Source organism: Syngnathus floridae, chromosome 13 (genome assembly GCF_059516105.1).
Source record: "Syngnathus floridae isolate MCC-2025c chromosome 13, RoL_Sflo_1.0, whole genome shotgun sequence".
Taxonomy (NCBI): Eukaryota; Metazoa; Chordata; class Actinopteri; order Syngnathiformes; family Syngnathidae; genus Syngnathus; species Syngnathus floridae.
The window spans coordinates 10,769,891-10,796,778 of NC_142425.1; the positions used below are offsets into that span (position 1 = coordinate 10,769,891).

Below are 26,888 nucleotides of genomic sequence, written 5' to 3' on the forward strand. Positions count from 1 at the left end.
CCAATATATGTGTAGTGTATAAAATAATTTTGGAGTTTACAATATTTTGTAACATTTTTAACATTTGGAAAACATTAAACCACAGCTGCAGTCTTAGATATATTTAATAAATTAAAGCCAAGGTACAAAAAAATGTACATTTCAAACCCTCCCTCTGATTCACCACCAACACCATCACTTCCCTCAGACATATGAGAATCCAGTCTGTCACTGTTCATATACAAACTCCGTAGACTTTCCAAACGCTGAAGAGGTCAATAGTCCCGAAAGCCTCGCCGCTCTCCCCCACTGAACACAAACACATGCTACATGTCTGCAGGCACCTCGGGTAAGACAGCAGGATTAGAGTGTGGATGGGAGTAGATACATTTGAATGCTGATGATGGTCCTCTTCAATATTCATGACCTCTGATCCCGATTTCAAGGAGCCTGATCAATGACCGTCTGGTGAAAAGTTGAAGTGTCTTTTTATGATGGAGTGAACAATGAGGAGGTTATGGTCGTGTACTTGTAGGTCCAATATAAGCGCGCTGGACAAGTGTTTAAAGATGCAGCTATGAATTTGCACAGTCAAAAATATGCCGCAGAAATAACTAATAATATGCACAACTTTGATTCCTTTTATCAACCATGGTGGGGAAACCATTTTTGGTGGCCCTAAAGTCTGAGCATATGGGCCATTGATTGGATTGCATAACAAATTTTACAAATGTTACTCGATAAGATTTCAATTGGATAAAATGGCAAAAATGTCCATGCAGTCATTATTTCACATTCATAGTTATGGACAATAAATTTGGCAAGAGAAGCTAGTTCCAAAATAGTCTTCAATGAATCTGACGCACGTTTTAGAATGTGGGAGGACGTGCAAACTCCACACAGGAAAACTTGAGCCCAGATTCAAGCCCTGACTTTCTGAACTGTGAAGCGGATAGGACAACCACTTATACACCATGCTAAAAACTTTAATTTTATGAAAATGAGCTTTTTTTTGCTTGTATCCAGACTTTAGGGACACCGAGTTGTCTTCTGCGAGCCTTTTTAAATGAAGAAATAAGGAATGACTATTCATCAGGCTCTGGCAGCTTCCCCATCCCTGTCCCCGCCTCGCTTTTCCCAGAGTTCCCTTCTCGTCCTTTAATTTCAAACGCGTACCACACTCACACGAATTAATCATTTGGCAAGAGCAGGTATCACGGGGTGGTCCAGATTACCCCCCCCAAACATATGACATTTACATCACGTCCTCCCCAGTAGCAGCACGACTTCTTCTTTCAATATATAAAGATATCATATATGTATATTTATATATAAGTCATCCTGAATGAGTACGTCTAGTAGCTACGTTACGATACCATTTTCATTTCACATGGATAATCACCAGGAAACCACAGGAAGATCAAGAGAAGGCCGAATGACACACCGGCCCATTTTGCAGTGAAAGGAACTTGGAGGGGGACACGAGGCAGCATGCTGGGAAGCTGGAGGACGGGAAAAAAAAAAAAGCCTCCCTAAAAGCCACAAGGGTGTTTGTTCATTAAAAGGGGTCCAACGTCTTGTCCCGTCATCAATTCTTATGTCGCCCGTCGGGGGTTTTGTTTCGTCAGTACTCGGCGGCGTACTCGGTGCCGTGCAGGCCTCGGCAAAGCAGCGTGAACTCCTTGACGATTTCCTTCACCCGCCGCTTGTTCACTCGCTCTCTATGTGGAAAAAATAAACGTTTGTAATAGAACTGGACATATTGAAACTCTGAGTTGACTAGTGGTGCTACCTAAGTATCTGCTGGGAGAAGTGATCTTTCTGCGCCGACGTGACTCGCGACGACGGGAACCCGGGCGGCTGCAGCGCCACCTTCAGCCACACGGCCAGCAGCGAGAAGCAGTGCTTGTTCAGACTGAACAACACCTCTGCGAATTGGTCCATCAGGTTCCGAGAGGCTCCGCCTCCGATACCCTGGATAAAGTGAGGGAAAATATAAACATTTCAATATCTACCCAGTTTTTGTTTACATGGAGAACATGAAATATTGGTCACCTCTAGAAGGGCCTGGATCAGCAGCTTTCCGTCCTCCTGTAACAATCTGGCCACCGGGGGCACGTCGGAACAGCGTGGCAACAGCTCAGTCTGAAATGGACACAAAGCCGTCAGCAACGATTTTGAATCGGCATCATCTCACACGAAGGCTCGCACTCACAAAGAAGAGACATGTCGACTTGACGGTCGGAGCCTCGGGAAACTTTAGCGATAGAATCCCTGCAAGTTGGGGAAAAAAATAAGATGGTCAGATGTTAGACAGTTACTAGGAAGAGTTTGAAAACAGGTTTTTATGCCAAAAAATAAAAAATCTGTTTGGTTTGTATGAAACATTTGTTAGGATAAAAAAATTTAGAATAAATAAATTAATTTAAAAATGGATTAAACCATGATCCTAAAACAGTCTACTGTCAGAGAAATGGTTCTACATTTCCTTACTGTATCCAATTGGAACCAAACGATGAAATTCTGAAAGCCAACGTTCAACCTACCACAGTGGTACACAGCTTTTACGTCCAGACTCTCAGACAAGTACAAATCGGGCTTCCGTTTGAGGGCCTAAGAGGCAAACAGAAGCGTTAGGTGGCTTGGTTGACACGGCACGGTGAAAAAAAATATTTCCATTCCTACCAGCCTGGTAGTCATATCTGACAGCAACGAAGGACTGAGAACAGATCTGGCTACCAGGCCGCAGTGCTTGCTGGACTATCCAAAAACTTCAGAGAGAAAAATGCTCTGACACACGACTCCGCAAAAAAATAATTGCAACCAAAAGTTTGAAATAAAAAAAAAACAACGTAATTTTGGATGTGTGTGTTTTTGGTTGAATATGCAACAAAAGTGTGCAGGTAATCGACATGTGCAGATAATACAACTCATCTCATAAACAACTCATTCAGGATGGAGGAGAGAGGGAGAGGAGGAGGAGAAAGATGGAGGTCAGATCTATCCAAAGATAGAAAAAACAAAAGGGAGAGGAATGAAGACAATAAGAACAAAAAGAATTATTCTAACAACAGACAATCCATCAGCCAATTTGTCTGGAGGGATTAATATTAGTGTTGAATATTAATTCTTTCGGGGGGCTCTGATTGGCTGTGGGCTGAAATGACTGAAGAGGAGGGCACTCAGAGACTAAGCAGTCACCTTTGAGGGACAAATAAACGATTTACGTGGAATCTTAAAACGAGTCGATGCTTTGTCAATTTAAGTTACAGCTTTTGAGTTTGCTTGTTCACGGCTTTTCTCCGGAGACTACGGTTGAAGTTCACTGAATACTAAATTGGCCATTTCGATGTAAGTGCAAATGCTTGTCTATAAATGTCCTTGGGGGATTTATAAAAAAAAAAAAAAAAACATACTCAGTGGCAGTTGTTTTTAAAGCCGTGTTTGCCATATTGCTGGTTGTGTTAGAGCATTTAGACTGATATTATTGTATAATAACAGAACCCACAAAAAGAAAGAGTAAAAAAAAATATATATGTATACGTATATATAGCTTGTTTCCGTTCTTTAGTAATCATCAAAACTAGCAAAAAGCAGGGATTGATGCTAATGTTTGAGTATAAAACTACAAAAACAAGGAAAAATTAAAGTTTTCAAAATGAACTGGTTAATTTGATTTGTTTAATCATTGCAGTTTTGCTCTTTTTATACCGTACATACACAATCTGTTCAAGTGTGAGGTGGCTAAACTTTGTCTGACATGTTGACGGGATTTCTCGCCCTCAAAAATTGACGAGTCACTTTAAAAAAAAAAAAAAAAATCAAACTCAAGTCAAGGTACCATTGATTTTTTTCCCCCCCAAACTGGGCCACGATTGCTGCGACAAGGTGACTGTTAGAATGCTGAGCATTTGAGTTGAAAAGTCATTTGAAAGCCTTACTCTTATGTGACGGGATATTTTAAGGTCCAAGATGAGAGGAGGAGAAAAGGACAGAGAGAAACAGAGGAAGAGAGAAACTCAAAGTGAGTGAAATAAGTAACCAAAAACACACCTGAGCTTGGAGTTGCATAAATGAATCAACAATATCAGGATGATCCCTGGGTCCTAAAATATAATAAAGATGAAACTTAAGAAATCAAAAGAGAATAAGAATAATATACAAACAGCAACGGAACAGATTCAACAGTCATGTGGAACTCAAAAGAGAACTCAAAAGTAGTTCATTGAAATAATTCACATGTGAGTAAAGAACAGAGAGGAAGGGAAGGGAGGGGGCGGGGCGAGGGATGAAGCGTTGGCAAACTCTTGGAGGGAGAAAGAAAGAAAAGAATAGGCAGGAAGACGGAGGAGACATGGGTCTGTTTTCGACAAAGAAAGAGAGGAACAGAAGAAACCTAAGAAAGAAAAGTGGCTTTGGAGTGGGAACCCAGGAGGCACCTCTGTTACTGTGACGCTTTGGAGGGATGGGGAGCGAGCCGCTCACCTTGAAACACATGCCGAGTTAAATAAATAAATTTAAAAAAAAAAAAAAAAATTGGGCTGGATTCTGGATCATAGACACATTCGAGATGCACCGTCCAAAAATCTCGGAATGAACAAGGCTTGTGTTTCAGCTGTCAGCGGATTCCCCCTTCGCTCCAAAGATGAACCGAAATTATTATTATTAATTGCTGGACACAGACCACTGGACATTTCTTTTCGAAGCAGAGTACCAATTGCAAACATAGAAAAACAAAATGATGCACATCTGACAAAAATACAATTTCAGTGAACAATGGCTGACAACTCCAAATTAATATTGCCATGACCGACGTCTGTAGTGAGCGCCCAGCTTTAGCTGTTCCCACACTCCAAACATATTTTAGGCGTCAGCAAAGCAAAACCAAGCCCTCCCTGCAGACATACACACACAGACACACACACGGGGCTTATTCAGATGGCCGCCAAGCAGCTCGAGTAGCGGCGTATTCAGCGTTTACATGGCCGCCATATGAATAATCGAGCACGTCTTACTGAAGAAAGGCACCTGCTTAGAAAGGAAAGAGTTGAGGAGTCAAGGGGTGAGGCAGCCATTGCGGAAGCAGGGAGGCAGGAGACAGTGGTGGGGGGTGGGGGGGAGAAGGCAACATAAAGGGGAAGCGGGAGAGGCCGACGTCAAATGTCTTCTTTTTTCTTATTTCGTGTTCAGTGTCTGGCTTGAGTGCCCAAAAATGACTTTCCGGGCTAGATTGGAATAATACTGGACACAACATTAGGTACACTTTCAGACACTAATGAGTATCATTATCTTCGTGAAGGCAGAATTTCCCTCATTATTCTGTGCAAGTGGAGCAAGTGTCGTGTCTGGCAAAAGTTCTGAATATTTAACAGAAAATATTCAACATTTGAACAGTCGTGTTTTCTTATGTCCCGGTCGGCACGGCAGTGTTACAACATCACTATCGTAAACGGTAAAAAAAAATAGAGTACTGTAGAGTACATGAATTATGCAAAATGTAGTTTCACTGTAGTTGTTTTGTGTTCCACTTTTGGACGGTGTAAAATGAAAGGTAACGTTTCACAATATTACCAAGCCCTACCTTGCTGGAAGATGGACAAGGTTACAGATGTAACCAGCTCAAACAGAGCCTTGATGGGTGGGAAATGTTCCGTCTGGCTGGCGAAGATGTGGACCAGCTGAAAAGAATAAAGAAAAACCTCAGATGAACCTGTGTTATGATCCTTTAAGATCTCCAGTGGCAGTCATTTGGTTATTTTTAGAAACGACCACATAGACGGAGTTGCCTTGGCAACCCATGTTCTGATGCGACGTCAGAGAAGACATCAGCGGACCAGACAAATAAAAATAACACCTGTCGTGTAAGGTCGAGGGCTGAGGCTTGGGGGATGGTGCTGTACATCTGTCCGAGCATTTGGCTCAGCTGCTCCACCATGGGGGCAAAGTTGTGTAGCAGCGTCTTTACCGACTTCTCGAAGATGGCGCACACGGCCTGAGGAGCACACGTGAAAGTCGTTCAACCCACACCGAATTCCAACGGGTGAGGGAAAGGAGGCGACGCACCTCAACCACTTGGGAGTCGTTCAGCCACTTGCTGAGAACGTTCTGGATGAGGGCAAAGACTTGCTGCAGGACCACCACCACCTGAGGGGCACATAAAAGCATCTTGATATCTCACTGGTGGAAATAAAACACTTTCGATGGAAGATTTAGAGGAGCACTGACCGGGTTGGGTCCAGGAGGGGGCGGGGCCGTTTTGACAGGGGCAGCTGAGCCGTCTCCCGATTCGTCATCCTGTTTGCTGATGTCAAGCGTGGTGAACAAGTTGGACAACAGCCCCAAGATGTGGATGATCGCTAACTTATTGGACGGATTAGGCTGAGAGGAGAACCGGAAGAGACAGAAAACCACTCTCATTATTCAATAAAAACAATATATTTAAAAAAAAATATTAAAATGAATATACAAATAGATAAAAATGATTCAATATCCAGTGAGGAGGAACATTTTGAATTGTAATGTTTTATTTTTGTAGTCATTACAAAAATGCGCTTTAAATAAAACAGACGTCTTTGCAATTGAGTTAAGAAAGCCATCTTTGGTTCATGACTAAGAAGTCCCCTGCCTAATTGGATTACTTTCGCATGACTTGCATTTATCTTAATGAGGCCGCATTAGCACAGCAGTCGTCAAGTGGGGAACACGTGTTCATGAGTAGAACCCAATAAACGGAGTTGTTTTGCAGGCTATTTCTCTCGGGATCCACATCCAGCCACACCTCATTCGCTTAATGACTCCGAGTTTGACTCACTGCAGTTTCCATGGCGATGTGACGCATTACAAAACGGCCATGCTTGATTTGAATAACAAACATTGACTCCGAGAGGTTGAAGGCCTGCCCACTAGGCGCCACTATTTGTCCGCTATTTGTTCCGAGCTGATTTGCCAGTCTGATGTCACGCTGACAAAGCAAACGCGAGACAGTAAACAACAGCGGCGAGGATCGATGAGGTTGTGTTACTCTGCGTGTGGGTAGGCTGCCGACAAAGATTCATCTTGGCTGACGTAGCGGATATTAAAAAGGCTTTTTTTTTTTGTCCACCCACCGTCTCCTCCGCCAGCTTCTCTAGTTGCTGGATGTAAGGCGTGATTAGGGAATGAAGATTCCTCAGAATTTCTTCCACGGGTAGAGCAGACAGTAGAAAGCCCAACGCCTGCATCAGCCACATGCACTGACTCGTCTAGAAAAACAAAGCAGGCAAAAAAAACTGTATTTTAAAGGTCATAGTTGTGTTATTTGAAAGAAAGAAAAAAAGCCAGACCATAAACTGACCTTGTGGATCTGCTTTATTAAAACCTCCTGTAAAAAAAAAACACAATAGTGAACACAATGAACTTCAATGTGGTCATGAAGTAGAAAACAAACGCACCTGAGATACGGCTACAATATTGGTGGCATAAGGCGGCAGGTCGCTTTTACACTCGCGGCAGATCTTCTTTAGCGTGGAAACGGACGAGACGGAAAGGTCCGGGTTGCCCAGAGCCTGCAGCACCAGGGGCAGCACGCTGCTCAGCATCACCGGGTGGTCGGCCAACCATTCAGCCAGAGCACCTGGTCCCGGGATTTAAAGTCAAGCACCGGCGCCCCTGGGTTAAAGTTCATCGCCGGCGCCGAGTCTCACCTATAGTGAACATCACCGTGTCGGCCAGCTGAACGTTGTTGATACTGATTCTTGGGATGAGGCCTATGAGGCCCGGAATGACATCAGAGTAATTGACGTCTATCGTCTCCGCGATGGACTGGAAACCGTACAGCAAAGCTTCTGTGTGCTGGAAGAAAAATATTCAGAGGGTTGGTGTATTTTTAACAGTGCTAATAAGCTAGTCACGTTTTTTTTTCTCGAAGTTTCTCAAATCAGCGTCCCGCCCACCTGCCACGACGTGGGCTGCTCAGTATTCGTCAAGAGTCGTCCCAGTTTGTCATAGAGATTACTCAGGAGCTCAGCGCCGAGCATCTCGTAGACGTACATGAGCGTGTCAGAGATGTCCACCCTGAAGGAGAAACTATTTTAGTCTCTTTCCCCCCCCAAAAAAACCTGAGTGCCCACAAACCTGTAAATACGGAATTGCTCCTTCTCATCCGAAGACCAGGATGCGTACTCTTGATCCGATGGGAACTGGGCTTTGTGGAGCAAAACATCTACTAGCTGGAAATACACCGGCCTGTACACTTGGAGGTACACTGCCTGCTTGTTTGACTCGAACGACATGATTTCATCCTTGAAGGCGATAAAAGACAATCTTAAGTGGTGGACGCAGCATTGGTGAGATGATGCCTTACCTGCAACGTGTACCAGAAGGTGAGTGTGAGCGAGCTGGTGGTCTCATTGACCGGGTAGTGGCCCGGGATGCCCGTGCAAAACATGATCATGTTGACTAAAGCTAGGAAGCTCTGCCAGTGATCCACTTGCTCCAGCAGAATCCTGAATATAAATCATAAGTCATCATTTTTAAGTATCTCTATATTGTTAAGGGGAAAAACACAAACCAACCTGGAGTGGTTTTCTCCCAACGTGACAGCAATGCGGCAAATCCCGTGGCAAGTCTCCATGTCGCCGTTCTGGACGGCCTCTCTGAGCTGCTCCTGGAGTGCCAGCACCGGCGGGACCAACTTCAGCAACGTGTTCACATACCTAGAAGACACAAATATGTGAAAGTTAACAACCGTCAAGGACACGTAGAAGTTCAAGCCAAAATTTAATTAACCTAAAATGGCCAGACTTCGTGTTCAATTGAAATCAAAGCAACTGCTCGGAGTTGGCTCGCACGACATCTAGAGACGTCCTCAATGGAGTCATGCAATAGCGTGACATTTAAAGATCAAGGGTATGTGTATCCAAATGTCACAGTCCATGTGTGTTTACAAAAAAAAATAAAAAATTACACATATATGCAGAGAGAGCAAGAGGGAGATGAAGACGTGCATTTTTGCCAATGGACTGCCTGCACTTAAATCGAAATTAGCAACTCTGCGAGGAGCACTTAGTGAGTCATTTATTTTTAACCAGTGCTAGCTATAAAGTTGTAGCTCATGTCCTAAAAAGGACAAATGAATAATTTTTTGTTATTTTGGGCGGGGGTTTGTGGTCCAGAACTAATGAATGTTTTATTAATTCATTTTATTTGGAAACGCCAGAGACCCAATTATTTGCATTAAACTATCAAAAGGTCTTACATACTATTTCCCTTTTAAAGAAGCCTGACATGGAGCGAGGGAGGGTGGGGGGGTCAGTTGCGGTCTCCTCCCGACTACTCCCTGTTGCGATCCCCTCTGCAATTACCTCAGAGACGGGGGAGGAGGGGGGGAAGGGTTGCCTGGCAACAGGATGCGGCTGCACCAATCGCGTGCCCTCCAATGAGTTGATTGTGATGAGTTTAAACAGAGGGAGAGAACCCGAGGCAGGGCGGGGCGGGCGGGAAGAGGAAATAGACAGGAGAATAAATATCAATCTATAGATTTCTCGAGGATGTAAAAATAGTTTGAGGTTGGAGAGCCATTAGATTCACATTAAAAGTGATTGATCAGCGTTTAGATCCTTCTTAGTCTTAGAGCAGAGGTAAGAACCACCCCCCCCCCCACACCTCCACTTCTATCCTTTTGCGGAGAAGGGGTAAGGATTATTCAACACATCGGAATCGACCGGTCGCGATGACATCTCGCCCCGGCTCTGTAACCATAGCGACGGCAGCCAACCAAGACATGCCGCTCGCTTCCTCCACCCCCCCTTTTGCCTCTCCTCCCCCCTTTTAGCTGTCAACATGCCCCTGCATCACATCCCTCCCTCCCTCCCTCCCTCCCGCCTTTATGCCCAGCCAGTGCCCACCCACCCTGTCTCCTCCGAATGAAGTTATAATGCTCACAATTCTCCGAAGGAAATTTTTCCATCATTACCATGGCAAGTTTCAAGCTGTTTGAGCTGAAATCTCAATTGTAGAATTTTAGAGTTATTTATTTTGTTTATTAGATGGATGGATGGAGTTTTTATTCTTTATTTTTATTACATTATAATTTTAAATACCATCATTTGTTTTAATTGAGACATCATAGACGAGTAGGGCCTGATCGTTTAATGGTTGCCTAATGATTAGGCCTCTACAATAACAATAATCAGCCAGTTTTGCTAAATAACCTTCTCACCTTTGGGAGTCTGGCTGTGAGATGGCGTTGACCAGCGCCTCCACAGCGGTGTCAAAAAGTTCGGGGTCGGGCAGGGCAACAAAGCAGTCGTGCACCAGGGCTTCGCTCTCGCTGAGCGGCACGTCCAGCAGCACCCAAGACGACAGGCAGCGCAGCACTCGGGCCTTCACCGCCCCGGGGCTGTCCGTCCGTCGCAGCAGCTGCTGCAGCAGAGGGCAAACGGACCCCCACTCCCGGCCCAGGGCACCCCGAACCTGATAGGAAGAATATTTAGAATTTGTTGTGCTGTGGTAACAACATCAACCAATCATACCTGCCCCTTTCTGTACTGCGGCAAGCGGCTGGTCTGGAACTCCTCGGGAAGGACGGTGAGGAGCTCCAGCAGCGCCAGGCAACGTGCCCGCCCGTCGATCCCTCCGCCCTCCTCCTGGAACACCCGCACCATCTCGGACACGGCGCCGGGCCAGGCCTCGGGCATGGTATTGAGCGCCAGTGACGCCAGCGCCACGCATAACCGCGTCAGCACCATCTTGGCGCCCGAGGAGAAGCAAGCGATCTGAGTGAACAGCTGGCTTTTCAACGACTCGTACTGGTCGCTGGGGATGTCCGACCAGTAGCGGGAGATCTTTGTGTGGAGCGCGCTGGCACCGAAATACTGGATCTCCGGCACCTGTGCAGTAATATGATGAATGTTCAATTTTACTCCTATGCATGTGATGGTGTGTGAATTTTTATACCTTGTCTGGGCTGAGCAGAGCCCAGCAGAACTGCCAGGCTTGAGGAGACACCTGAGCCTGCATAAGCCATTTCTGGGCCAGATTCTTATTGTCGATGTTGGGATCATAATACAACTGGTGGAGGGCCTGCCAACAAAAGGCAAACAGAGGATAGTAAAAATCGAATTAAATCAATTACGACAATGAAATTCGTTCTGTTTGAAAAATGAAACTCCAGAATGTTGCGTGCAATAATATTTCTATTCTTGGCTATTTTACTGCATAACAGCTCCTTTTTATTTCACCAGTTCCACTTGACATAAAAATATAAAACGCCAGCAACATTGCTTACTAATATCATTCCCAAAAAAAAGCCCCCGAGCTACTTTTTTACACGATTAGCAGAAAAGCATTGACCTAAAAAAAAAAGATGGCGCTCACAAGTACAGCTTCTGAGTGGTACACAAAGCAGGAAGGGCGTTTGAGAGCAGTCGAGATGAATGATGGCTTCTGAACGCTTACAGGCGCAAATTCGCAATAAAAGCCACCGAACCATTCATCATTAAAACCACGGGCAGGTTTGACGATGCGATAATGGAGCAGCGACAGAGTTTTAATATTAAAATGATACAGTGTATGAAATGAGAATAAAAGGAGACAAAAGTATAAACCGGCTCTTGCAATCTTCCATCAGTGTAGCAAATTTGCAGTAGGATGCTTTTGTGAGTCAGCACCTCTCGACTTCCCCGTTCCACCAATTGCCCTATTAGAGTTAAACGTAGCAACGAGTGAGTGCAGCTCACCGGCCTCACTCCAGATTTAAAGGAGACGTGTAGAAAACAGTTTCCAGGCAGAGCCCCGACTATAGTGGCTTCATGGCGAGACATCGACAGGCTCACATGCTAGCCCGAGGCCATTTTGATGTCATTTCTCTGAGCTACTACTTAATTTAAGCCGCTATCAAGCTAGAAACGACGGGAACCCGCCTGTGCCACCTGGCTGCACCTGAGTACAGCGGGCTTTTGGCAGATCGGCCGTTGCGAGGCGGAGGAGTGGTGACACAAGTGAGAAAATGTCCCTTTGGTCACAGCCTCACCATCTGCTCTCACACTAAATTGTGCCAAGTGACGAGCAAAACGCAAATAGGCAGCCGCAAAGGATCAATGACGAAAAAAAAAAAAGCCTCTTCTTCCCGGCGATGTCATAAGGGTCCAATTTTTTTTTTTAGCACAGAACACATTAGACGATGACATTCAAACATCCTCACAGAATGCTAATGCTAACAGCGCCATGCCCTTCACTTGTCTTTCGCTTTCAGAGGTCAGGTCAGTATGTGTGTGGCTGGCGAGTGAGGACAATGTGGAACGTTGTCTGTCGGACCGAAGAAAGAACAAATGCATGGCCGCCGAGCCAGGAACCATCATCTCCGGGAAAACCGAACCGAAAAGCTATGTTCAAGTAAATTGAAGAACTTCATTTAGATAAAAGTAGTGCTTGGTACATCTGGTTCACACTACCCACACATCAGGTACTTTCACTATAGATCAATTGAACATGAATCAATTATTAATGAACCTGACAGACATTAATTATGTATGCACTGGTTACTTGGTTGCTAAAAATGACAGCAAAGGTCCTAGAAGATCTTAATGTATAATTGCAACATCGCCATTGCACCTTTAATGACATCGCCATCCTCCATGGATGCCCCTCTTTCCCGGTCCACTCTGCACCCCCGCCCCGCCCACTCCCATCCATTTCTGCACATTACTCTACTCACACACACCTTCCTGTCTCCATCCTCCCCCACCCAACCCTTCAGTCGCGTCTGTGGCCACCCAGCAGGGAGATTTATGGCCGCAACACGACACTACACACAGTTCACCACCCTAAATCAATCTTGTGCAAAATGGTGGATGAAGAGGCATCACTGCTGCTTTAAAATTTAAAGATCTAGACCTCATTTCTGCCAGCATCACAGAATATGTGATGGCCAAGTCATTTTGTCCCGGGCTAGCGATTGTTCCAGTTATGCAGGCTGAATTTATGCCATTTGAATGGAGTTTTTGGAGGCAAGTGACGTCATTTAAAAAGTCAGTCTTGTCACGTTAGTGCGTATTTGTGCTTTTTAACAAGTGTGCTCAAATTCTACCTCGTGGTCTTCCCACAAGCTATTTAACTATGACAGAAATATTTTGTGTCTGTGTGACAAGTTTATTTTCGAGTCGTATCTGCATTGTTTAACAAGATTAAAGATGCAGACTGTTAGCTTAGCCAAAGGCACAAACACATTGCATCTCTGGTCAGAGATCTTAATGCACAACATGATGATCACTCAACAGCCTCCTTACCTTTTCAACATTCTCCACGGTGAAGTCCAAGGCGTCCTGTGTATTTGCTATCCGCCCCGGCGTCTCCATCATAGTAACCCCTTCTGGGGCACGGAGCTGTCAAATGTCCCCTAACCTCTTAACACAAGAACAGAGGAAAAACGAATAAATCTTCAAGTGAAAGTCTCATAACTGGTGATAATCGGTGGTAAGAGTGGGACACTCGCCGGCGTGCTAACACTAGCTCACCCGACTTGACAGCGGCGAGCTAACCGATGCTAACGCAAACCCATTAGAAACATTCAACACGGCTAGCGAAGAGGCTAACTTTAGCAATGCACGCCTCCCGATACGACACTCGCCATCACTAAACCGTAAACATGATGCGCGGGATTAATTAGTAGGCGCTAGTGATGGAGCCCTTGAGTACTATAACGAGCTTTTCCATACCTTTGCGTCCGCTGGGGGAGAGCAACGATGCGGGCTGGCTGCCAGCTTGATGCCGCTGCTTTGGTTTTGCCTCCGATTCCGAACTCTGTGCTGCGTTACTGTGCTGTAGGAATTCTCAGTGTCATCCCGCCCAGCAATACCGCTCACTGCTCAAAGGCTAGCGTTCCTGATTTTGACATCTTTCTTTTTTTTTTTTTTTTTTTTTACTAGACAATATCACTTCTATATATGCATTGCCCGAAAAAACAACGGTGATCATTTTGACAGTACAGTGACGTAGTTCGTGGACGCGATTCAATTAAGCAATTTTGGCTGCGTTCAAGTGCTGTTGTAACCCTGGCTGTCAATTGGGTTGTGGACTTACTAACCAAAACATTAAAATTGCCAATAAACGTTGCAAGACCATTTTGGAGCTATTTAAAGTTCAGTCATCTAACTTGCATTAATTTACGGGAAGATCGGACACATTCAATATGACGGAGATGAATGCGTACCCAAGCAATCGGGGCAACGAAGACGAGCCAAAACGTAACCATATGGCAACAGCGTCACTCAGTGGCCAAATTTTGACATTACAAGACGAGTCAGGAAATTTTTAATTTCCCACACGATCGAAATGTGATGTCTTTACAAAAGCACATTGTTATAATTTTTTTTTTCATTTTGAATGGAATAACTCGGCTCTGTTGAGGCGATTCTGACCTTTAGGGCAGCCAAAGTGTGAGCTCAGCGGGCTATTTTTGAACTGGGAACACGTGGCACAGTTTCTGGTAAACGAGAGCTAGAGAGAGAGAGAGAGAGAGAGAGAGAGAGCGAGAGAGAGAGAGACTCCCTGTTTCAGCCACGAACACAACACTGTAGCAGAAGCTGAAGCTGCAGTGCGCCACTGTACACAAGTGACGGAGCGATCGTGGAATACAGTAACTTTAAGGAAGAAGAAGACATGACGATGGAAGTTAGAACGTGTATTTACCTTGGTGCCTTGTTTCTGCTTCATGTTGGATCTGCTGATCATGGTAGGCACTTTTTGTTCTATTGTTTTCTTTGTACTTGGTCTAATTGCGCTGCAATTATTGCAGTGAGTCTAAATGGGTGTGAGTACTTTTGCTACACCCGTCACATTGTTGCTACATTGTTGTGTTTGACCTCAAACAACTTTTCCAGAGTTGTCACTCAAAGGTAAAGGAACGTTATCCATGTCATGCTCAACTACTAAAATAGAATAGTGTTGTTGTTTTTTTAATCAAGAATTAAAAAAAAAAAAATTCTTTCCAATGCAGTGGCCTGGTGCCTGTTCTTGTTCTTGGTCAAATCAATTTTTCCCATAGAAATGAATTGCAATGACATTAATCGGTTCCGGCTCTCATAAAACAGCACAGTTTTTTGTTATGTTGTTAATACAGTAAGAAAAATATACCAGTGCAATGTATAAAACATAAATACATTATAAAAAAATAAACTGGTTTTATAAAATATGATGTGTTGGTGTGCCTTCAGGGGGCGTGGCCTTTCAGGTGACATCAGGCCTCGTGCTGGCTGGAGTAATCTCTGATGTCCTCAATTTGTATTTGACATTTTGTCCTATTCAGTAAACAACTGAAAGTGAATCCCTAACTGTGGCTCTCCTTGCCCACATGCGAGGGCATTACAGTACCTCCATTTTTTCCCCTACTTCAATCATGCAGCAGCGCAACTTAAGCTTGCTTGTGACTTGAATTTTGAGTCATACATAACAGGAAGCCAAAAAAAAGTCAAACAACCCACGGCCCATAAATGGAAAAAAATTGTAAGTTGGGGTCATGCTCGGGTGTCCATACTTTTAGCATTAGCATCTGATCAAGGAAAAACAATCACTGTTGAAAGCTTCATCTCTGGTTTACTGAAGATGTGGATGTGACATTTCCTAAATATAGTTCTTTGCCTCCTGAAGGGCAAAGAGGAGTCATCTCTCTATGTCATTAATTTCACACTTTTGTCTTTCACACATTTCCTTTTCCTCTTTCAGCACATCTATTACACACAGCCCGTATGTTCTAATTTCCCCCTTGTCAGTTTTTTCACATTTGGGATTAAAATTCCCATTTATTGACTGTCAATGGATGATTATGCTGACACCTCTAACAAATGTCTTCACACTCAATGGGGCCAGTTGCGGGCTACTATAAACCAGACTTTTCCGTTTGCAGTATTATTAAAGTGACCTCTTGACATTGTCACGCTGGGTATTATCAGATGATAAGGAACTATACTAAGTACAAAAATCTTCAGCTCTTCATTAATTACAAGACTCCGACACATGGCAGTTAATTAACGCTCTTCACATCTCGCACATTCTGCTATTTTAGTGCCGATGAAAGAAGAAAAGGTCACAGTTTTTTTCCCAGACTGAAGAAGAAAATGTTCCTGTGTGTTATTATTGTGTCTTTGTCACCTTGGTTTCACTGAACCGACACATTTTCCCACATAAATTTGGGGGATTTCATGTTTGTTTTGGCGAACTGTAGATAAACTTGGGATGTTTTTCTTTGTCCGTTGTATTATGTCCTAAACAGCCAGTACTTGCTAGAAATTCCTGCTGATCCTTTAAAGTTGCTCTTGGCAGCCTCGTCACACAAACTGGTATTTAAATAAAGGTGTGTAGACTTTTTATATCTACTATAAATCCAGATTAGAAATAAAAATGATTTCCTTGCCATCGGGCATATATTGAGGCCTATTTGACCACGATCCCGCATATTCTTTTTTTTTTTTTGTTAGAACAGAACGACCCAGCGGCGATCGTAACGTTCATTACAGGGTGACATATTGGAGCGGACAGGAAAATGACAGACTGTAGGCAGTCTGAGGTCAGTAAGTAGGCGGTGAGCACCTGCGAAACGTGCAACAGGAAAAACCCCGTTAGACATATCAGAAAAATATATTATCATGGTTGATTAAAGCTGTAAACCGTTGGAGTTTGACACATTCTTTAGGGAACATTGTAGCTTAAATGTCACACAATGCGTGAGATGTTTGACAAGCAAAAGCAGAGTGATGCTACGTTAGCTTATTATGCTAGCCTCCTGCCCCAAAGTCACCTGGGGTCAGTTCCAATGTGACCTTAATAATAATAACCTGTATTAAATGGATGAAACTTGTTTTTAAACATGTCTAGTTATTTTAAAAGAAAAGCACATTCACTGAAAGTAAGCTAAGGTACTAAGTAGGACCGACTTTCTGCTTTGAGGATTGCAGAAGCAGGTCATGACATGTCGAGTTTCATATAGACCAACTCGAACTTGCAGCACGTAACAGTGGTTCTCTGTACCGTATGACCCCACTCGGCACACATGCGCAAAGCATAAGATATACAAAAAAAAAAAAAAAATCAAAAGTATCAGTCAGGTTGTTGCACAAGGCCGGTATTATCCAGATCGGCATCTCTGTGTATTTACAACCACGTTTAGGTCCTAACATTTACTGCGTTAGAAATTTTTAAATTGCTTTATGTGTAAATATTTTTTTTTCCATTGTGACTGACTGGTTAACATATGAAAAATTCTATCCGCCAGTAAACATTGCTGAAAATATGTTATACTGCAAACTGTACGTGTGTGAGTGATAGTTGAACTAATGAAAGGCTCTGTGCTAATGAGCTAGCCAGCGCTAACCACATTAGGTTACATGTGCGTTCCGGATTGCCTCAACGAGATGTTGAGAAGTTAAAGTAATCAAGAGATATGGAAAAGGGAAGCCGTGTTCACAAATTAAATCCGAGAAAGAAATGATTCGTTCATGTCGCGGCCTCGAATGTCATATTGCTAGCGTTCAATATTTAATTGGAGATACTTGCACGTGTGTGTTAGCTAACTGTTTGTACGTGATGGGGATTTTTTGACCACAACCACATCCTCTTCTTGAACAGGATGTGCGTACAGTTTTAATTTGACTCCCCCTCGGAAAATAATTACAAAAAACACTCAGTTGTGTTGTACAGGTTATAGGCCACACTCAAATGATTGCTCTAAAACACATTGCATTTGAACAGGGGTGTGTAGACTTATTATAGCTTTGTGTCATGTTGATAATGACTGAGTAACTAGCTTAAAAATATATCTATACATGAACAGGGGTGTGTAGACTTATTATAGCTTTGTGTCATGTTGATAATGAAAATATATCTATACATATATTAATAATGAATTATAGGGAAAAATAATCGGCAATGTTGTAGCTACAAATGTCTCCCTCGTTTCTTGCTTCCTTCCTTTGCTCAGCTTTTACTGACGATGCGACTTTTGGGTCCACATATAACCCAAAATTATAATTCTGATGTTTTTGGACCGCACTCGGTCTACATTTTTGCAAACCGATTGCCCGCGACACCGAATAACCATTAATCAAACTTGGCTCTGTTTGCCTTCCCATCAGGTAACGAGCACACGACACAACCAGCACCAGAACGTGACCTGAATCTCACCAGCAATCTTCCGCCCATAATTGTTCCAAAGAACTCCAACTCCACTTCCTCTTCTGGCAACGGTACGACGACGGAGTGGGAAGTCGCCATTGCGACGCCACAACCGACTAGAGGGAACAGTAAGTGTGGAGATTTATGGATGCCATGCACTACGGGAAGTCATTAGCTGAGCTATATTTGCTCATTATCGTGAGCTGTCGAGGAGGTCGATAAGATGACAAAGTGCCACCCATGTGGGGCATGCAGGAGCAAAGAAGGAAAGTATTTGGATAGCTATAGAGCAAGACATGAAAAAATCATTTGCCGTGTGAGACTTCTCACTTTGTCGTGAGAAACGTAGGCACATACACAGGCACTTGAAGGTTACATCAGATGACAGTTTGCTTTCACGACTCGTCGCCAGAAGATCTGCAGATAGTGGCCGCCTTTTTTAGCGACTGTTTTGGTCTGATAATTGGTTCCAAAACCCACCCGCGATAAGAGAAATCCGCGAAGTACAGTCACCAACAAGAAGTACTGAGCAGGCTAATGAGTTAGCGGAAAGATGCTAATTGGTGCTAACACGCAAAAACGGATTTCTAAAGGAATGTAAACGAACATTTGGAGCAATACTACATTGTCCTAAAGGTTAGACACATGTTTCCTCAATTTAGAAGTTTTATTTTGACTTTTAAATGTTTTTTGTAATTTGGAAAAAAAATCCGCGATGTAGTGAAGCAGCGATAAACGAAACGTGAAGTAGCGAGGGATCACTGTATTTATTTGAACAAAACATTAAAAAGTTATTAAAAAGTGATGAAAAATGCTACAAAATATTATTCAACAAAAAATTTGAAGAAATGGAAGATGGAACGAAATATACAGGAATGAGTAACAATAAAACTTCTCAACAGAGCTAACATGATTCTCTTTTGTAGCCACCGACATGGAGGTAATCTCAACAACGTCCATCCCAGAAAGCTCCACCAACCTGACCAACGACGAGACACCAAAGCCTTCTGCTTCCCCCACACTCGCCTCTCAAGCTGCGGCGGACACAACATCTCCTCAGATCCCTTCAAACAAAACCGGCATCAACACTACTTCACATCACTCGCCAGGGTCACTTCCTGTCTCCACTACGCCATTGAGCCGGACATCTCCCGTGGAAACGCATCCCCCCACATCACCCCCCTTGCCTCACACCACGTCAAATAACACACCCTTGACGACTCAGCAATCGACCACACCCACTACCACGCACACCACCACGAAGATCTTAACAACCAGCTCCTCCAAAGAGACCTCCACCTCTCGGACGACGACTCTCACATCACTGCAGATGACCTCCAGCGAATCCCCCTTGCACACCAGCATCCCCCCACTCGGCCTCACCACCACGCAGACCAAACTTCATCCAGACACCCCGTCGCAGCTCAACGTAAAGGGCGAAAGTAAGTACAACACAATTTCATATTAACTTGTGTTACGTTCTACTTTTCAGCTTACTTGCCCGAAATGCAAAATAGTCACCGAGTGCTTTCTAAATATGTCCTGGGCTTTTCACTGTTTGGATGATGACAGAGGCTAAACTGGCCTGAGAACAAAAGCAACAGTGTTCTTTTGTTTGTTTAGACACGAGCCAGCTCTTTTCTCCTTCTTCTACACACAAGTACTGTCGCCACCAGGCCGTCCACACTGGGTTCCTCTGTTTGGAGACAGTCATGGGACTCGTGTTGCGTAGCACTTTATCTGCCCGCTCAATTATTTAAACGCCCACGAAGGCCTTCTTGATTCTGTGGGAGCGTGCCGTCGTATTCATTTTATCTTTCCATCTGTCTGGCAGACATTTTCTAGGACATCGGCAAAAAAAAAAAAAAAAGATTCCTGCTTTCCTGGTGATGTGGTTTTATTAGTCCACACTTGGCACGTTGCCTTTTTTCCATGAGCCAGAGAAAAAGGGATGGCTCGCTCCTCTGTGGTTGTTTTTACTTGATGATGTGAAAACTGTCGAGTTGGCAAAACAGTGCTCCATAGCAACGCGGATAGATAGCGGGCCGACCTAACAACCAGGTTGCAATTATATAATATAAAGTAATTCAAATTTAATTGCACATGGTTGTGCCACTTACATCATCTGAAGCAGTCAATATAATCAATAATAGAAAGTACATGAAAATAATGTACTTTTAAGTGAAAGTGGTTGCATTTGAAATAAAATATAATTTAATTAAAAATCATCATATGGGGAATAAAAATGAGTACATTTAAATGACATTAAAATGTAACTGTAATTATGTCCGGTGGGTACTTTTGGAAAAGCTCCAATGCATCTCTTGTGCTTTGTGGTCCCACTCCAGCCGTCATGGTCCACGACTCCCCGAAGCTGGATCCCCTGCTGGCCGGCCTGGTGTCGGCCTTCATCATCAGCGCCGCCGTCATCACCCTGCTCCTCTTCCTCAAACTCCGACGACGAGACAACAGGCCGGAATTCCGCAGGCTACAGGACTTGCCTATGGTGAGGGAGAATGATTTTCAAAAATGTCCATCTTTTTATTTTGAAAGCTGAGAACATAAATAGTAAAAAAAAATAAAAACAGGTCTCAGTCTCTAAACTAAAAGGGGCACGTTAACAGCAAGCTCTTTGTTACCATGACAACAAAGTGTTGCTGGAGCGTCGGACTTGAACAGATTCAGAAACCCAACTATTTATACCAGGCCAATAAAAAGTCAATTTCTTATTAAGTCTCCTTTTGAATGAACTGGCTTTGGTGTGTTTCTCTTTTTTTTTCTTCTAGGACGACATGATGGAGGAGACACCCTTGTCTATGTACAGCTACTGATGTATGCACAGCCAAATAATGAAGAAGAAAAAAAATCCTTTCTTCATGGGTAATAGTTGCCATGATTCAACTACCCGGTCTGTCTTCTAAGTTGTGACTCCTGATCTTGAAGAATCCAGGTTTTGTGTGACCACAAACAGTACTGGGTAGAAAAAGCCGCCATTTCTCATTTACCGTATTTCCTCCAATAGAAGCCGAGTTAAAACAAAAAAACAAACGTCATAGAGTAACTTCACAAATAAAACCATCTGCCCAACTGAAGGAGAAAAAAATGAAACCTCCTAATTCACTATTTGGAGGAAATACAAAAAACTCTTTGGATGACTCAAAAGGCCCAAGGGGAGATCAAAACAAACGGCCTACTTTTACTTTCAATGAGGTTGCACTTTATTTTCATTTTCTCTGTTTGTTTCTGAGAAAAGTTATTGTTTGTGCGAGTGCGTTTTAGCTGTGTGTGCGTTTTTAAGTGTGTGTGTTTAAATTTTCCGTGTGTTATTTAACGCTAGTTGGTCACATTAGGTGCATATGGATTGAGTGGGTGTACCTAATGAAGTGTCCGACGCGTGTTCAAATCCAGTCTTGTTGCTGATGCTTTTTTGACCCCCCCCCCCCCTATTGTAGTCCAGGTGAGAGTGCCTTTTAAACATTTCTATTTATGTCATGAAAATACGACCGGAGCAGTGGCCTTGATGAAGTGTTCATATTGTAAATACGATTATTGTTGCGTTGGTAGATTAATTTATAAAAACTCGTATAAGACGCATTCCCCTTCGAGATGGAATTCTTAATATGGAAAGCCATATTTTAAAATGTGTTGTCTGTTGAGGTGTCAAACGCAATTCACTGTTGCTTTGTGTGGCTTTGCTGGTCAATGTGGATTATGGACCATTATCATTAAAAGGTATTTGAAATGGAGCGTTGTGTTTTTTTGCTTTATTGTCAAAAACTAGAATAAATGAATCGCAAAATAGCAAGGCAAATAAACCGGAATTTCCTGCTGATTGATATCCCGAAACTGACCTCACAGAAAAGAAGATCAGAAATCCGTCAGACTCAAGTCGGATCCGAATTCTGGATTCACGTCATCATCGTCATCCAGGATGTCTCGGTCGTCATATTCCTCCTCGTCGAGGAAGTCGTTCTTGACTCTGGATGGAATACTCTGACGCTCGAGAGCTGGCGGGGGAGCAGATGGGGGTCGTTAGTGAGGTCATACTTTGCTGCACTGAATTACACACAGTCATTCCTTCAATGATTATAGCGCCACCTAGAGTAATATTTCACTCACCAAGATCATCCAGCAGTGAGAGATCCGAGCTGATCTCAGCCAGGCTCACTGTCGGGCTGAAGTCATCTGAGTCCGAGTCCTGCTTGGCCTCTTCGACTTTGACCCTGGGCGAGTCATCTGGCCAATACAAATTTTTTTTTTTGCTCTCAAGTAGCAAAATAGTCATAGCAGCGTAAATAAAAATAAAAAAAATGGAGCAGCAGTGGAAAGTCTTACTTGCTGCTAACATGACTTGGCGCTCCCGCAGACGTATGATCTCGCCCTCTAGCTCTGACACGGTGTTGCTGTAGTGAGATCAAGAATTGCAAGGTGGTGAATCAGAGCGTAAACATCTAGGGCGTGCAAAAGTACACACACCTGATTTGGTGGACCTCCTTTTGCACATACTCAAAGGAACGTTTGGCCAGATCTGTGCTGTGAGATTTGTAGCCATCTGTCAGCTCCTGAAGCATCTGCTAGAAAAAGCAAACACAACATGCTATTGAGATACAAAATGAGAAATGTCATATGTTAGAGAGTGGAAGCTCTTTCACCTCACTGCTATGCTGGCACTGTCGCCGGTGCTCTCGGGCCTCTTTCTCCTGGAGCATCATGGCCTCCTCTTGCCTCCCTTGTCCCGCGGCACAAATGAAATAAATCAAAGTACATGTCGAGAAGATAATGACGATGTTTTGAAGGCCAATATTGAGGCTTGCACAGTCTTGCAGATTTAGTGTGACTCACTCAGTCGTGTTTTCAGCTGCTCTATTTCTTTGCGTAGATGTTCCAGTTCAGCTCGACATGCCTTGGAGTTCCAGCTACCATAAGAAGGGAAAATGAATGATTTCTTACAAGCTCAAGATTTTGTAACACACCTCTCTTTGGGGAATGCGCTCATTCCAACATCACTCATCAATTGCTCCTGTCCTGCAAAGTCCTTCTCACGTCTCCTTCCTCTCAAGTCTTGACGCAATCGGTCCACCTCGGCTGGAAGACACATCGGTGTTACGTATCGACTTCACGAAGCTTCAATCGTCAATTTGCACTACCTTGAAGCGTATGCATGTGAAATTGCTGAGACAGTTTCTCCTGTTCGATATCGGTAAGCTTCTTGGTGAGTGACTCCATTGCCTTGAAGAAAAATAAAAAAACAACATTAGTGGGAAGGCAATGTGGAATTTTTTCACCTTTGCAATGAGCAAGATTTTAAAGTTTTAAATTTGATATAATCACCTGGTTCTGTGTCTGGAGCTGAGACTGGATGGAGGCTATATCTGCCCATTGCACCCCAGGATTAACAGGACGAACCTGATGTGCACTAGATGATGGAGCGCTGACGGCAAGGGTGCCAAAATCGGAATCATGAAACTTCTCCTTGAATCGAAATGACTCTGAAGAGAAGCGAATATATTAGCTCAGTTAATAATGACTGCACTCTTCTATACATGGATTTCTTAACTCATGTACCTTCTTCTCTTTTGCTTGTGTTTCCCAGTGAGGACAGTCTCCCCTGTGGACATAGAATACTACAAAATGATTATATTTGTAGAAATAAATACATTGATACATTGGAATGTACTCACCCTCATGTTGGCCACACTATCGTCAGCTGCAGAAAGGATGGAGCTCACCTGGCGGTCCCAGTTCATCTTGCAGTCGATCTACAAGGACATGAAGATCTCTGTAGCCATTAAACAAGCAAAGCTGTCAACATGTAACGTTACACTTCTGTGCCGAGGTAACAACCTAGGTAACAGATTTGACATTTGCTGGGGGAGATTCGGTTACAACGGAACGCCTGCTCTATTCAGAAGTAGGATTTTTATATTAATAAGCACAAACCTGAGCAAAAAAAAAGATGTTTTGTCCCAAGGCTGTTTACATTCGCAGACAATGCTATTGTACGGCAATAACTATGTCGGCATAACCGTATCAAACGCACAAGATGGTCACATGGAATCTATTTATGGATCAAAACACTAGTAAAACAAAGCAAAGCGAAACAAAATAAAATAAAAAGGTAACTATTACTTCCAAGCATCGCGAGCCACTTTTAAATAAAGGAGCCTTGAGACTACGTGATGACGTCACAGGCGAGCCTCGAGGACATCTGGGAATTGTAGTTTTAGCAGGCATTTATTTTATTTTAAATACCAAGACATTCGTAGTAAATGACTACCTCTTGAATTAAATATTTTTGTATTGCATTTGTATTATTTTATATATCTTTCTAGTAGCGTCTTATTTATTCTCAGGTTCCTCATCAGGGGAAGAGAACACAATATCCCACAATGCCACGCGGAGATGATGTAATGTTAAAATGGCGGCCCCTGCCGTTAACGTGGAAAATGTCAAAAAGTTACTCGAGGGCAGTCTGCTCAAACTCGGATTTGAAGTTTACACCTTGAAGGTATTTATGCTCCAACTTCTGAATTTTATTTTCTGAACCTTATCACCCCAAAGGCCACGTTAATTGCAGAAACTAGCAGAAACTGTTGTCTCTAGTGTAGCTTCCTCATGACACCTGTGTTCTGTATTTTCAGGTAGGTTGGTACAATTCCGTGCTGCCCGCCAATCTGCAGCTCCCGTACCCGAATGACAGCTTGGCCGTGGTGCTCCTCAGCACTCCCGACATGTTCGAGCAAGCCTTCCTTCCCTTCATGGAGGAGAAAGGATGCCAAGGTCTTTCTGACCCCATTGACCAGTGTGTTAAACATTGTGTCACCTCTGCTCTCACTCAGGTTTGTGATATCACTTTTTGGAATGATTAATTGTCTTTAACCCCAATTGATTCCTCCCTTTTGTGTCATCTACAGAACTTTCCCGGACAGAAGGTGGACGTGAGTTACGACTACGAGCTGCTGCCCAGCAGAAAGCCTAAATTTTTAGCGCAGACCGCCGCACACGTGTCAGGAGCGGCTTTCTACTACCAGCAGTCCGACGTCAGCGACCAACCCTGGGCTAACAAAGTATTCCTAATCAGTTTTTAGATTTTGCTTTGGAACTATTATTTTTACCTGACTTTGATTTTTTTTTCGTCTAAAATATTGAACCCTAAAAATATTCTTCGTTTGACTTTTCAATCCATGAATTTGCCGACAGAAGATGTTCGGTGTGTGCGTCCATCCCAAATTGGGAGGTTGGTTCGCCATCCGAGCTCTGCTGGTTTTCCAAGACATCCAAATGGACCCAGAGGAGCTACAGCCTGCCCCTCCAGACTGCGTGCCCTCCAGGGAGGCCAGGATTCAGTTGCTGGAGGATTTCAACTTGCGGTGGCAGGTAGCACAAAGCCTAAATGAAACATTCCACGTTCCCGTCATCACACTGTTTTCCGCCATAGGATTGGAGCTACAGGAACATCATCACTCCTTCGCAGACTTACTCGCAGAAACAGAAGGACTACTTCGCCACGCCGCCTGCCCAGCGACCTGCTCTCCTCAGGAGTTGGGGTCTCCTGCCAGAGTTGGATGACACTCATTCTCACAGTCTGGAGGATCACGCTCAGGTGAATGGACATGGCTGACATGAAAAGGTGCTACATTTTGGAGATAGCTTTATTCATCAAGATCAATAGATCTTTGCAAAAAACAGTTTATGGTCATTGAAGGTGTTTTTTATTTTATTTATTTTGGGATAATAGTAAGCATTTTTACATGAATACTGTAAAAAAAAAAAAAAGTGTTTTCATAACTCAGCCGCTAGATGTCAGTGTTGTAACGCTCTCTAGTCAGTCCGTTCCTTGAACGAACTGTTCGGATGGTCTTTTTACAACATTATTTCATGACACATTTGCACCTTGATGGTGTTTCTACTCTGACCTTATCTCTAATGAGCTTCTCACCTGAGCCCATTCTCCCGCCTGAGCCATTTAAAACTATCTGTGTACTGAATCAGCTCTCCAGCAGAGTTAATTATCCTCCCACTGATACAGCATCGCCTCAATCTTACCACCTCCATCTCTTTCACTTTTAGCTCATATGCTATGCTGTGTGCGTTATTCCAAGCCGAATCAGATATGCAGGAAAGAAAAACTGCACAGAAAGTAGATATAAATCTATTAAATAGCTACAATGTGTTTTCATTGCACAAGTTTGAGAGTTTCAGCATTTAAATTTCTCAAACATCGGAGAGTTGCAAAAGCAACGCCGCAGCTGCCGTGAGTCCGATTCGGGCGTGCGGATGAAAAGAGCAGCGAGGAGAGGCAGAGAAAGAGCTGCAGAGTGGCGCTTTGATGAGTAGTGGTTGAGTGAAGCGGCGGCGGCGCCGGCCGCCCACGGGCCTCAGTCAGTCAGTTCACGGGGAATGCGGGCAAAGGCCAGCTGTGTAGCAACGCTATCTGGTCATTTTCATAGTTTTTATTTTAATGACTTGTTTGTAATATACAGTATCAGTGTGACAAATGTATTCAATGTCCAATAAATATACTGTACATACAATTTTTAAAAACACGTCTGAATCAATATAAGGGTGAAAAAGGGATTCTTTGTTAAATGTTAAGAATTATTGTCAATATAACAACCCTTCTTTGGACACAGCATACAGGTGTACCTAATAAGGTGTCTAGTGAGTGTATTTCATCCATTTGTCTGCAATGCTTCCGTGCAGATTCTCCTTCTTCTTATCAGTCTCATTGGATTAGCATAATTAGCCCGGCCTCTGGCACCCAA

At 43.5% G+C, this 26,888-nt stretch overlaps 4 protein-coding genes across 7 annotated transcripts; 2 read left to right on the forward strand and 2 right to left on the reverse strand.

Moving 5' to 3' along the window:
- Nucleotides 1–86: 86 nt before the first annotated feature.
- On the reverse strand, nt 87–13,835 carry LOC148388691 (importin-13-like). Its single transcript, XM_088394425.1, has 23 exons — nt 13,674–13,835; nt 13,245–13,361; nt 10,915–11,040; nt 10,491–10,847; nt 10,178–10,431; nt 8,532–8,672; nt 8,321–8,462; nt 8,092–8,258; nt 7,911–8,031; nt 7,662–7,809; nt 7,410–7,591; nt 7,313–7,339; nt 7,086–7,220; nt 6,205–6,357; nt 6,043–6,123; nt 5,834–5,971; nt 5,561–5,657; nt 4,033–4,085; nt 2,526–2,592; nt 2,195–2,253; nt 2,035–2,124; nt 1,772–1,953; nt 87–1,700 (listed from the first exon to the last, which is right to left on the reverse strand). The coding sequence occupies exons 2-23, from the start codon at nt 13,314–13,316 to the stop codon at nt 1,604–1,606; spliced, it is 2,889 nt and encodes a 962-aa protein (XP_088250551.1). The 5' UTR covers nt 13,317–13,361; nt 13,674–13,835; the 3' UTR covers nt 87–1,603.
- A 655-nt stretch (nt 13,836–14,490) lies between these two features.
- LOC148388692 (uncharacterized) lies at nt 14,491–21,869 on the forward strand. The gene is made up of 5 exons (XM_088394818.1): nt 14,491–14,689; nt 18,084–18,251; nt 19,050–19,565; nt 20,472–20,629; nt 20,910–21,869. Exons 1-5 carry the CDS (start codon nt 14,617–14,619, stop codon nt 20,952–20,954), a joined length of 960 nt encoding a protein of 319 aa, XP_088250944.1. The 5' UTR covers nt 14,491–14,616; the 3' UTR covers nt 20,955–21,869.
- LOC148388693 (uncharacterized) lies at nt 20,003–24,308 on the reverse strand. Of its 3 annotated transcripts, none has more exons than XM_088394816.1 (13): nt 24,064–24,308; nt 23,805–23,882; nt 23,689–23,731; nt 23,455–23,612; nt 23,271–23,352; nt 23,097–23,208; nt 22,966–23,039; nt 22,776–22,852; nt 22,600–22,697; nt 22,459–22,526; nt 22,243–22,359; nt 21,975–22,130; nt 20,003–20,624 (listed from the first exon to the last, which is right to left on the reverse strand). In XM_088394816.1, the coding sequence occupies exons 2-12, from the start codon at nt 23,868–23,870 to the stop codon at nt 21,991–21,993; spliced, it is 1,035 nt and encodes a 344-aa protein (XP_088250942.1). In that variant the 5' UTR covers nt 23,871–23,882; nt 24,064–24,308; the 3' UTR covers nt 20,003–20,624; nt 21,975–21,990. The 3 variants fall into 3 exon arrangements, with proteins under 3 accessions (XP_088250942.1, XP_088250943.1, XP_088250941.1); XM_088394817.1 differs by having other exon boundaries at nt 24,253–24,307; XM_088394815.1 differs by lacking the exon at nt 24,064–24,308 and having other exon boundaries at nt 22,600–22,694; nt 23,805–23,901.
- A 167-nt stretch (nt 24,309–24,475) lies between these two features.
- mmachc (metabolism of cobalamin associated C) lies at nt 24,476–26,657 on the forward strand. Of its 2 annotated transcripts, none has more exons than XM_088395176.1 (5): nt 24,476–24,631; nt 24,765–24,962; nt 25,038–25,190; nt 25,324–25,500; nt 25,562–26,657. In XM_088395176.1, exons 1-5 carry the CDS (start codon nt 24,542–24,544, stop codon nt 25,742–25,744), a joined length of 801 nt encoding a protein of 266 aa, XP_088251302.1. In that variant the 5' UTR covers nt 24,476–24,541; the 3' UTR covers nt 25,745–26,657. The 2 variants fall into 2 exon arrangements, with proteins under 2 accessions (XP_088251302.1, XP_088251303.1); XM_088395177.1 differs by having other exon boundaries at nt 25,327–25,500.
- Nucleotides 26,658–26,888: the final 231 nt, after the last annotated feature.